The sequence below is a fragment of the Phocoena sinus genome, chromosome 18 (assembly GCF_008692025.1).
Source record: "Phocoena sinus isolate mPhoSin1 chromosome 18, mPhoSin1.pri, whole genome shotgun sequence".
In the NCBI taxonomy this organism is placed as follows: domain Eukaryota; kingdom Metazoa; phylum Chordata; class Mammalia; order Artiodactyla; family Phocoenidae; genus Phocoena; species Phocoena sinus.
This window is the reverse complement of record NC_045780.1, coordinates 33010434-33023744: the sequence shown is the minus strand read 5'-3', so window position 1 is coordinate 33023744 and position 13311 is coordinate 33010434. Positions and strand designations below refer to the sequence as shown.

Here is a 13311-nt window from a genome sequence, read left to right as displayed (position 1 = left end):
AATCTTAATGTGGTAAATCATAGAGGCCATCATATTACGGAGAGCCTATATTCATGATTTCTGTAAATCTAAATATTTATGGTTGTGATTTTGACTTTTATTCAGAACTTTTCTAACACCTCTAGTGTATAATTATCATAATAACTAGGCACTTGGAGAAAAGTCTGTCTTGGATTTTAAGGTTTTAGATATTTAATCTGTTATATTTTCCCATTTTTAATGCTTTTATCTCAAGAGGTTAAAGTTAAATACAAAATCCATTCCTTCAACAAACATTTGAGTATCTGTACTATGTTATGTAACCCAAGGTACAAAGATGAGTAAAATATGGCTCTCTTCCCTTAGGAATCCCCAGTTAGTTGGGAAAGGAAGATACATAAAACGATAAAAGTAATAGAGTGTAGTAATTGCAAAGATAGAGATAATTACCAGGTATGATACGTAGGGAAGGCACGTCACCAGGGGCCTGACCGGGGTTTTGGAATCATATTGTAGAGTATGAATAAGAATGACTTGGGTGGAGTGGGCAAGGCAAATAGACACGGTATTTCCAGCATCAGGTACGGAATAGATGAAAGGGTTTGGGAGGAAGGGAGCTCAAGCAGGACTGTTGTAAAGTGTAAAGTGTGTAACTGTAAAGTGTTGTAAACTGTAAAGTGTGGCTGATTAGGAGGTAGAGCCAAGTTGTGGGTGGAACTCCGATGTTGTCATGTAAGCGGTTTATTGTCTGGTTTTTTTTTTATGATTTTTTTTTTTTTTTTTTTTTTTTTGTGGTACGCGGGCCTCTCACTGTTGCGGCCTCTCCCGTTGCGGAGCACAGGCTCCGGACGCGCAGGCCCAGCGGCCATGGGTCACGGGCCCAGCCGCTCCGCGGCATGTGGGATCCTCCCGGACCGGGGCACGAACCCACGTCCCCTGCATCGGCAGGAAGACTCTCAACCACTGCGCCACCAGGGAAGCCCTATTGTCTGGTTTTTAAGCAGGGAAGAGACATCTTTAAATTAATGTTTGTCTGGAAACTTCCATGTACAGTGTGGATATGGCTCTGAGAGAAACAATAGGAGACAAGAGGGCAGAGAAAAGTGTTCCAGATGCCTTGAATAGTGTTCAACCTAGCAAGGAAGTAGGTCCTATTTGTCAAGTAAAATGTGAGGAATGTCACGATCCTTTGGATCTGAGGGTTCAGGAGAGGGAAGGGTCAAGACTAGCAGGTTTCTAGCACAGGAAACAGAATTTATGGTTCTGCTGCCCACTAACGTGTGGAGATTACAGATGGGCAGTTAGCTGGGGACAGAGATACATGGTATCTGAGGTGACATCCCATCTGATTGAATATTGAGTAAAATGCAAAAATTGAAATTACCTTAAAAAAATCTAGTGAATTCTGTTTGATGATGGCTATGTTTTGTTACTTCTAAATAATGAAAAGGAATTAAAAATAAGATTAATTTCTTGGTTAAGAAATGTGACAAAGTTGAAAGATAAAATTCATACACAGGTCAGATACAGAGACACCAGTAAATTAACACTTCTTTGAGGGTGTACAATTTAAAATTCTGTGCTCCAGTTGCGATTTCTAATACAAAAAATTAGAGTCACTGACCTCAAAAAACTTGACACATGAGAAAAGTGTGGCTAAATAATGTTCACGGATGTCTAAAGGTGCTATCTTTGTGAACATAATTGCTGAAAAAGAAAAACACCAAAGAAATTCTTAAATACTCTTTAGTTTTACCCATCAGATGGCCCCAAACATTGGATATTTTATTCTCCTAGAACTTGCACACACGTTTCTTTCTTTCAGTTGTGCTTTGGTCTTCATTTAAAAGCCAGCAGTGAAAAGTTGATCAATCACACTTAAATTCTCTTAACGATAATACATAAATGTAATCAGATAGTGCTGATGAAGCTTAAATAATGGTGTAATGGGATTTCTATCTGTAGAGTAGCCACAGAACCATTTTTTAAGACAACCTGCTTACTCCTTATGATGTCAACCTTAAATGTTTGAATATGCCCCAAAGCTTCCTAACATCCCAAACATTTTGCTCTTGAAATTAGCAACTTTTCTTTTTAGCCTGAGTTCTACAACACTGTTCCTGGCATGTTGATGATGATGATGATGGTGATGATGACGATTTTCTTTTTAAGTTTCCTTAGATTCTAATATTACTGACTTTAATCTTTAAGGTCTTCATGTCTTACTGAGTTCTAAGAATAAGAGTAACATCTCATAATCCATTTTATTTAAAAAAAATTCTTCATCCTATATCATAGCATTTGATCTTTATGAAATAGCAGTGAGGTAAAGGTATGAGGTGAGATTCTTCCTATTTCACTCATGTGGAAATTGAGCCAGTGAGAAGTTGCTTCATATCACAGTGATAGAACGTAGTCCCTGACCCACTGCTACCAATGAGTTGGAAGAGGCTCAGAGGATCCCCTGATAAGCCTTTCATCTGAACCTGAAGCCCTTCTCTCTTCCCACTGAGAAGCACTCACTCACTGGGATAGCTTTATGTTCAATTACAAGCAGCTGGTCTCCTATGAGGGCTGCCCAGGCTATTAGGCAGCTCTGAGGGTGACAACTCATAAATCAAAAACGTACTCATCTTATACCTCCTCACAGGTACTGGAGTTCTGCCTTCTGACCAGACATGCACTTCAGTGTCCATGTGGCAGAGTAAAAACTATATATTGGGTCTTATTCCTGATTCCTAAAATCTTTCTTAAATGATGAGAGTGTATTTTGTATGCTACTGAGATGACTCAAGGTAGATGGGGGGAGGGCCAGCTTAGGGAACTTCAGGATGGGGGCACTGGTTGACAGAGGTACCAACCATGTGATTAGAGGGTTAGAACTTTCAGCCCACCCTCTGAGCTCCAGTTCAGTCACCAATCGCCAGTGATGTACTCAATTGTGCCTGTGTCGTGAAAGCTGCGATGAGACTGAAATGACGAAGCTAAGGGAGCTTCTGCTGTAGTGAGCACAGGGACATGCTGGGAGGGCAGCGTACCTGGAGAGAGCATGGAGACTGTGCTACCCCTCCCTCCCCATTCCTTGCCCTATGCATGTCTTCCATTGGCTATTCCTGAGTTATATCCTTTATAAGAAAAACTGTAGTAGCAAGTATAGTAAGTACTTCCCTGAGTTCTGTGAGGGAACTCACATTATAATTTTTCACATTATAAAAAATAAATGGGTTGGTGGGGAGGGCATGGGAACCCTTGAATTTATCATTGGTTAGAAGTATGGGTGATCCCTGGGACTTGTGACTGTCCTGTGAAGTGAGGGCAGTCTTGTGAGACTAAGTCCTTAAACCTGTGGGTTCTGGGCTAACTCCAGGCAATGCATGTCAGGATTGAAGTGAATTGGGAGACACCCAGTTGGCGTTGGAGAATTGGTAGCTATTGGAATGAAGTATTAGGTGTCAGAAAAAAACAAATAATCCACCTATGTTCCTTCCCAGTGTTTGCCTTGTGCGTTTTGTTACATGGGAGTTCCTCAGATTTTATTTGTCTTTTCACTAGGTGTTTCCCAAATTTGATGTGTGTGTGTAATAAAATTTGATCAGCAAGCTTAATCATAATGTTTTAAGTATGTGATTTTGTCCAATGGTGTGCTAACACATTCAATTTAAATGTTAATTAAAAATTATAGTATATCTGTCTTCCATCCAGCCATATATCCATCCATCCTGGGTTTAGCTGTATGTGAAATCACTTGTGATTTGCACTGGGCAAGAATGTACACACAAAAAAATCTTTATTAGTTAATAAACACAGATTGTCCTCATAGTACCACTGAAGAAAGTTTGACATTTGTTTCACATGTTATTCAGATAACCCCTGATACCTTTTCATTCCTGTCATGGGAGACCTTGAACAGAAGAGCATACTTTCCCCATGTTTTCCATGTATATTTTATTTTTCCCTCTCAAAAGATCATGATTTTGAAAAATGCTAAAATTATATTGAAATAGTGTTAATTTTAAAAACATTGTCTTTCTTTGCCTTCTTTTGCTGAATAGACTGTTTATTTTGTTTTGTTTGTAGAGGTCAAGGACTGATTTTCAGCAAAAAGTATTTCTTTTTTTTTTTTTTTTTGCGATACGCGGGCCTCTCACTGCTGTGGCCTCTCCCGTCGCGGAGCACAGGCTCCGGACGCGCAGGCTCAGCGGCCATGGCTCACGGGCCCAGCCGCTGCCGCGGCATGTGGGATCTTCCCGGACCGGGACACGAACCCATGTCCCCTGCATCGGCAGGCGGACTCCCAACCACTGCGCCACCAGGGAAGCCCCAAAAAGTATTTCTTGAATGTGGTTTGTACATGTGAGCTTTTCCTAAATTTCATCTTCTGTTTTAAATAATCTTTTATTAAATTTTCTTCATTTCTGGATTTAAAAATCAAAAAATTTAAATGAAATTTACCTTTCATTTATTTTAGTGGATTTCCATTATTATTTTAAGGTTTTTCACAAATGTTTTGTTTCTAGAGTGTTTTACTTTTTTATATTATAATTCTGTCCTTCTAATGCGTATAATATTCTCTCTCTTAGTTTCTGTAGAAACGCTGGAAAAGAATTTGAAGCAGATGGGAAGGCAGCTTCAACAGCTTGAGAAAGATTTGAAAATCTTTCCCCCTCCTGAGGACTTGCATGATAAGTTTGTGACAAAGATGTCCATATCCTTTGATATCTAAATAACTTAAGTCACTAGTCAATTAGGAGTACGATTTACTTAACATTTTAAGTATACTTGCATAACCAGAGATCACCCTACAGAGCCAAATTATAGAAGGTTTAACCTTTGCCTTCTTGCAAGGAAATTTATCAAGGCTTTTACCTATCAAGAATAATATAGAAGTTTATTGATTTCAATCCTTTTTTCCTTTTTATTAATATGAATAATATGTTGTCTCATCTTTTTCCTTCCATATGCCCTATTTCCTTCTGATGTTCATGGTAAACTGAAAGGATAGGAAAACTCAATTTGAGGAAGTTTGAATCTAATGTCATGTTGTGATTTAGATACTTTTGAAATGTTTTAGGAAGCAGATGAAGACTTTATAAACTGTTGTGACTAGTCAGCTTAATTTCAAGAGTTGTTATATATTAAAAATTAACTCATATTCAAGAAGCTTTAAAATCTCCTTTAGAAATACGACATGGTTCCAAAATCAGAACCGAACCTATCCCAATCACTACTGGTGTAGGTATTCTCTAGACCCAAAATAACATTGACAAAATATGTGTGTGTGTATGTTTATGTGGAAGTGTGTGTGTGGATATACATATATACATAAAAACTAATAGCATTAGGATTGTGTCCTGCTTAATTTAAGGTTCCTTGAAATTCATTTATCTTCGGTTTCACTAAGTTTGTCAGTTAATCTCTAATGAGTGATTGAAGTAGTAAACTTTTTTTTTTTATTTCCGGAAACTAATGTTTAGTTGCTTTCCAAACCATTCTGTGAAATTAGATATCTTTTGCCTTCAAATAAAGTATTACTACTATGCATTATCAAAATTCCATATGGACTTCAGAATTCTATATGAAAGGATAACCCACTTCTAAACGAGCTCTTATAAATAGATACTCCTAATATTTTATTTTAAACTGAGATACTTGAAATAAAGTAACTACTTTTCCTCTTTCTATCTCTTCTCCCCTGAGATTTGTCAAATCACAAAATTATTACCTGGCTTGTCATAGATTTTATTGTATTATATACTTTCAGCTTAATTGTTAATTAGTTCAATTTTAGCTTTCTTCACTGTCTCTTTTGGGAGATATCATAAAAATGCACTCCAGCAACAATCAATTCAGGCTAATGTGTTTGTTTCCCTTCATATGTTTCCTGTCCACCCAGTTTCTTCTTTTATTAGGCAGGATGCCTTTATCACTACGTTTGAGAAGGTTGTTTTTTTAAAACTAAAATCTGTGTTTATCCATCAAATATATATTTGCCACACCTTCTGATTTGGCAAAGTATGCTTTTTAAACAAAATTTGTTATTGCAGAATTGTATCAGATTCATCATTCTTAGCTTCCCCCACCCCAGTTTTATCAAATTAAAATATTCATATGTGACAATTGTAATCATTAAGAACTGTTCACTGAGGCACTTTTTATTGTTCCCTATAGATAGAAAGCATTTTATAAAAGGTTTTGCTTGCATACAGTTTCTGGTAATATACGGTATGTGTACTAATTATGAAGCTCAGTTACCTGGAACATAGGACCTGAGATAAATTCCTGAGCTTAGAATAAAGGTGGTAGAATCCTGCTCAGCAGATGATCTCAGGACCTATGCATACTTGTGTTCATATGACACAGAAGCTGAATGATGTCAGCTTCTTGAAAGGCATGTAGCTCATAAAAAGCAATGAGCAGGAAATCAGAAATAGGAAGGATGAAGCTTTGTTGGAAACAATTTTTCATTCTGAGTACAATTACACTCCATGGACAAGAAAGCTTCTACATCCTGTCGCTAAATATCACAACCTAGAAGCCTCTAATGAACTGATTAGCATTCATGTATCTCTTGGAAGTCAGATATATGAACAGTTGGTGCACTTTGCTATTGACAAAGCTTATAATCATAAATATTCTTTGCTGAGATTAGATTGTACTCGTTTGCTTTTCATCTTAGTTAGACATACTAGTTTCAAAGTAATTAAATTCATTCATTGCAAAGCTTTGTTTACTTTAATTAGGACTGACAACAAGTCAGATTTTGAATATTAAATGCATTTATACAGATCTTATTAAAATGGCAAATTGTGAGCTTCTTACATTTAGAAACTGGAAGAATTTGGAAACTAAATGCACAATGAATAAAAATGTGTTTAAAGTTTGGGTTGTTAACACTGGAATTTTATGTTTTAAATATTAGTGCTTATTAGCTAAAGCACATATCAAATGTTTGGATCATCAACAAATTCTGAAAGCATATGTGTGTTACCTAAGTTGTTAAGAATGCATTTTTGCAAATAGATATTTACATTAAACAATCATGATTTAGTGAACTTTTAATCTGTTAACTGAATTGTTTTAAACTATAGTGTACAATTTTGTTATAATTTTACGAAATGAAATTTCACGAATAGCACTCAACTATAGTATACTGTATTTTTATTCTGCAAGTACTTGCTTTCTTTACATACACTTCTTAATATTAAAAAATACAAATTTAGTACATTCTTTAAAAAGCATGCACAATTATTTCATATATATCACATTGACTTTTCAGTAATTATTATGTTACTTTTCGATTGCAAAGCCTGGTCAAAAGTATAATTAGAGTAGAGTAGTTTCACTGTAAATATTTGCTTGAAAATGTGTAATGTGTTTTGTGGTAGGGTCACCAATATTGTTATATATAAAGTATTATATGTGAGGTATACACATTTATTAAATTCTTTATCAGTGAGAAAATTAGGAAAATGCCAGGATTGGTGTCATGCGATGCTTTTTCATTTCTTCTGACCTTTACATTCTGGAATATATGTTATTTTGAGGAAAATAGAAAATAGATCCTAGAGCATCACCCTTGAAATTCTCCTTGCACAAGGCTTTACCTTTCTCTTTTCTCCTCATCCTACCCCCTCTCCCAAGTCTCTTAGGAAAAATCATTTTGCTAGACATTTCTATATTTTTGTATTTGTCACACAACTTACGTGACACGTTATTCGACTCTTCTCCATTTTATAGTCTTTAAATTTCTTCATTGTTATTGCACTTTATTTTCACACTTTCTTTTTTGTTATTACACTGTATAGCAATATTTTGGATGCTCCTCAAATTACTATGTAGATGCTAAAACTGAGAGAAAGTCTTGCATCTTCCTTATATCTATATTCCACACTGCATAAAGCACAGCATTTTTCAGGTAAATGAATTTAGTACATTTTTATTTAATTGAACTGTGGTTAGGAGTAAAATAGAAGAGTAAAATGGGTGAGATGTAAACTAGTATAATACATGGTCCATTTGCAAGAGTGGGAAGTTACGTAATTGAGTGATTTGTAAGAGGAGAGTTTTTCTTTTGAATTAGTCTTCTTTCCTCCCTTGCCTGTTTTCTCTCTCACCTGTTTTCCATTTAACCCATTCTTAATAAACTTTTAAGTCTCAGATTAAAATATCCTGCTCAAGAGCCCTTCAAGATGGCAGAGTAGTAAGACGTGGAGATCACCTTCCTTCCCACAAATACATCAGAAATACATGTACATGTGGAACAGCTCCTACAAAACACCTACTGAACGCTGCCAGAAGACCTCAGACCTCCCAAAAGGCAAGAAACTCCCCACGTACCTGTGTAGGGCAAAAGAAAAAAGAAAAAACAGAGACAAAACAATAGGGATGGGACTTGCACCTCTGGGAGGGAGCTGTGAAGGAGGAAATGTTTCCACACACTAAGAAGCCCCTTCGCTGGTGGAGACAGGGGGTGGGCAGAGGGGAAGCTTCGGAGCCACGGAGGAGAGTGCAGCAACAGGGGTGCAGAGGGCAAAGTGGAGAGATTCCCGCAGAGGATCGGTGCCGATCAGCACTCACCAGCCCGAGAGGCTTGTCTGCTCACCCGCCGGGGCGGGTGGGAGCTGGGAGCTGAGTCTCGGGCTTCGGAGTTCGGTTTCCAGGGAGAGGACTGGGGTTGGCTGCATAAACACAGTCTGAAGGGGGCTAGTGTGCCTGGAGGGAGTCCGGGAAAAGTCTGGAACTACCTATGAGGCAAGAGTCATTCTTTCAGGGTGTGCGAGGAGAGGGGATTAAGAGCACCGCCTAGGGCTTCCCAGGTGGCACAGTGGTTGAGAGTCCGCCTGCCAATGCAGGGGACACGGGTTCGTGCCCCGGTCCAGGAAGATCCCACATGCTGCGGAGCAGCTGGGCCTGTGAGCCAAGGCTGCTGAGCCTGCGCGTCCGGAGCCTGTACTCCACAACAGGAGAGGCCACAACAATGAGAGGCCCGCATACCGCAAAAAAAAAAAAGAGCATCGCCTAAACGAGCTCCAGAGATGGGCGCGAGCCGCGACTATCAGCACAAACACCAGAGACAGGCATGAGGCGCTAAGGCTGCTGCTGCAGCCACCAAGAAGCCTCTGTGCAAGCACAGGTCACTATCCACACCTCCCTCCTGGGAGCCTGTGCAGCCCGCCACTGCCAGGGTCCCGTGATCCAGGGACAACTTCCCCAGGAGAACACACGGTGCACCTCAGGCTGTTGCAACGTCATGGTGGCCTCTGCCACTGCAGGCTCGCTCCACACTCCGTACCCTTCCCTCCCCATGGCCTGAGTGAGCCAGAGACCCCAAATCAGCTGCTGCTTTAATCCCGTCCTGTCTGAGCGAAGAACGGACGCCCTCAGACAACCTACAGGCAGAGGCAGGGCCAAATCCAAAGCTGAACCACAGGAGCTGTGCGAACAAAGAAGAGAAGGATCTCCCAGCAGCCTCAGGAGAAGCAGATTAAATCCCCACAATCAACTTGATGTACCCAGCATCTCTCGAATACCTGAATAGACAACAAATCATCCCAAAATTGAGGCAGTGGACTTTTGGAGCAACTGTAGACTTAGGGTTTGCTTTCCGCATCTAATTTCTTTTTGGTTTTATGTTTACATTACTTTAGTATTTACCCTATATTATCATTGGTAGATTTCTTTATTGATTTGGTTGCTCTCTTCCTTTTCTTTAATATATATATATATATATACTTTTTACTTTTTCTCTTTTTGTGAGTGTGTATGTGTATGCTTCTTTGTGTGATTTTTGTCTGTATAGCTTTGCTTTTACCATAAATCCTAGGGTTCTGTCTGTCCTTTTTTTTTCTAGTGCTGGTTATCATTTATGGCTTTGTTTTTTGGTTTGGTTGCTCTCTTCTTTCTTTCTGTCTTTTTTTTTCTTTCTTTCTTTTTTTATTGCATTTTAATTTTTTTAATCTTTATTTTAATAACTATATTTTCTTTCTATCTTTCTCTCTCTCACTCTTTCTTTCTTTCTTTCTCTTTTTCTTTCTTTTCTTCTCTTTCTCCCTTTTCTTCTGAGCCGTGTGGCTGACAGGGTCTTGGTGCTCCAGCCAGATGTCAGGCCTGTGCCTCTTAAGGTGGGAGATCTGAGTTCAGGGCATTGGTCCACCAGAGACCTCCTGGCTCCATGTAATGTCAAACAGTGAAAGCTCTCCCAGAGATCTCTATCTCAACTCTAAGACCCAGCTCCACTCAATGACCAGCAAGCTACAGTGCTGGCCACTCTATGCCAAACAACTAGCAAGACAAGAACACAACCCCACCCATTAGCAGAGAGGCTGCCTAAAGGCAAAATACTTAACAGACACCCCAAAACACACCACTGGATGTGGTCCTGCCCACCAGAAAGACAAGGTCCAGCCTCATCACCAGAATACAGGCACCAGTCCCCTCCACCAGGAAGCCTACACAACCCACTGAACCAACCTTAGCCACTGGGGACAGACACCAAATGCAACGGGAACTATGAACCTGCAGCCTGCGAAAAGGAGACCCCCAAACACAGTAGGTTAAGCGAAATGAGAAGACAAAGAAACACAGCAGATGAAGGAGCAAGGTAAAAACCCACCAAACCAAACAAATGAAGAGGAAATACACAGTCTACCTGAAAAAGAATTCAGGGTAATGATAATAGAGATGATCCAAAGTCTTGGAAATAGAATGGAGAATAAACAAGAAATGTTTAACAAGGACCTAGAAGAACTAAAGAGCAAACAAACAATGATGAACAACACACTAAATGAAATTTAAAATTCTCTAGAAGGAATCAATAGCAGAATAACTGAGGCAGAGAACGGATAAGTGACCTGCAAGATAAAATAGTGGAAATAACTACCGCAGAGCAGAATAAAGAGAAAAGAATGAAAAGAATTGAGGACAGTCTTAGAGACTTCTGGGACAACATTAAACACACCAACATTCGAATGATAGGCGTCCCAGAAGAAGAAGAGAAAAAGAAAGGGACTGAGAAAATATTAGAAGAGATTATAGTTGAAAACTTCCCCAATATGGGATAGGGAATAGTCAATTAAGTTAAGGAAGCACAGAGTTTCCCAAACAGGATAAATCCAAGGAGAAACATGCCAAAATACATATAAATCAAACTATGAAAAGTTAAATGCAAAGAAAAAATATTAAAAGCAACAACAGTAAAACAACAAATAACATACAGCAGAATCCCCATAAGGTTAATAGCTGATCTTTCAGCAGAGACTCTGCAAGCCAGAAGGGAGAGGCAGGACATATTTAAAGTGATCAAAGGGAAAAACCAAGAATACTCTACCCAGCAAGGATCTCATTCAGATTCCACAGAGAAATTAAAACCTTTACAGACAAGCAAAGGCTAAGAGAATTCAGCAGCACCAAACCAGCTTTACAACAAATGTTAAATGAACTTCTCTATGTAGGAAACACAGGAGAAGGAAAAGACCTACAATAACAAACTCAAAACAAATAAGAAAATGGTACTCGGAACATGCATATCGATAACTACCTTAAATGTTAATGGATTAAATGCTCCAACCAAAAGACATAGACTGGCTGAATGGATACAAAAACAAGACCCGTATATATGCTGTCTAGAAGAGACCCACTTCAGACCTAGGGACACATACAGATTGAAAGTGAGGGGATGGAAAAAGATATTTCGTGCAAATGGAAATCAAAGGAATACTGCAGTAGCAATTCTCATATCAGACAAACTAGACTTTAAAATAAAGACTATTTCTAGAGACAAAGAAGGACACTACGTAATGATCAAGGGATCAATCCAAGAAGAAAATATAACAATTGTAAATATTTATGCCCCCAACATAGGTGCACGTCAATACACAAGGCAAATGCTAACAGCCATAGTAGGGGAAATCGACAGTAACACAATCATAGTAGGGTACTTTAACACCCCGCGTTCACCAATGGACAGATCATCCAAAATGAAAATAAGGAAACAGGCTTTAATTGACACATTTAACAAGATGGACTTAATTGATACTTATAGGACATTCCATCCACAAACCACAGAATACACTTTCTTCTCAAGAGTTCATGGAACATTTTCCAGTAGAGATCATATCTTGGGTCACAAATCAAGCCTTGGTAAATTTAACAAAATTGAACTCGTATCAAGTATCTTTTCTGACTACAACGCTATGAGACAAGATATCAATAACAGGAAAAAGATCTGGAAAGAATACAAACACATGGAGGCTAAACAATACACTCCTAAATAACCAAGAGATCACTGAGGAAATCAAAGAATACCTAGAAACATATGACAGTGGAAACACGATGACCCAAAACCTATGGGATGCAGCAAAAGCATTTCTAAGAAGGAAGTTTATAGCAATTCAATCCTACCTCAAGAAACAAGAAACATCTCAATTAAACAACCTAACCTTACACCTAAAGCAATTAGAGACTGAAGAACAAAAAAAACCCAAAGTTAGCAGAAGGAAAGAAAGCATAGAGATCAGATCAGAAATAAATGAAAAAGAAATGGAGGAAACAATAGCAAACATCAATAAAACTGAAAGCTGATTTTTTGAGAAGACAAAAAAGATTTATAAACCATTACCTGGACTCATCAAGAAAAAAAAGGGAGAAGATGCAAATCAATAGAATTACAAATGAAAAAGGAGAAGTAACAACTCACACTGCAGTAATACAAAGGATTATGAGAGATTGCAATGGGCAACTATATGCCAATAAAATGCACAACCTGGAAGACATGGACAAATTCTTAGAAAAGCACAACCTTCGAAGACTGAACCAGGAAGAAATAGAAAATAGAAACAGACAAATAGAAATAGAAAATATAAACAGACCAATCACAAGCACTGAAATTGAGACTGTGATTAAAAGTCTTCCAGCAAACAAAAGCCCAGGACCAGATGGCTTCACAGGTGAATTCTATCAAGCATTTAGAGAAGAGCTCACACTTATCCTTCTCAAATTCATCCAAAATATATCAGAGGGGGGAACACTCCCTAACTCATTGTACAAGGTGACCATCACCCTGATACCTAAACCAGACAAAGATGTCACAAAGAAAGATAACTACAGGTCAATATGACGTATGAACATATATGCAAAAATTCTCAACAAAATACTAGCAGACAGAATCCAACAGCACATTAAAAGAGTCATACACCCTGATCAAGTGGGGTTAATCCCAGAAATGCAAGGATTTTTCAGTATATGCAAATCAATCAGTGTTATAAACCATATAAATAAATTGAAGGGAAAAAAATATGATCATCTCAATAGATGCAGAAAAGCTTTCAACAAAAT

At 38.4% G+C, this 13311-nt stretch overlaps 1 protein-coding gene across 1 annotated transcript in view; it reads left to right on the top strand.

Annotated features, from left to right (window-relative positions):
- The window catches only part of DIAPH3 (diaphanous related formin 3), a 574550-nt gene that overhangs the window by 344708 nt on the left and 216531 nt on the right, over window positions 1-13311 (top strand). The window contains 1 exon segment of the mRNA XM_032611534.1: window positions 4560-4684. Coding sequence (XP_032467425.1) covers window positions 4560-4684 — 125 coding nt within the window.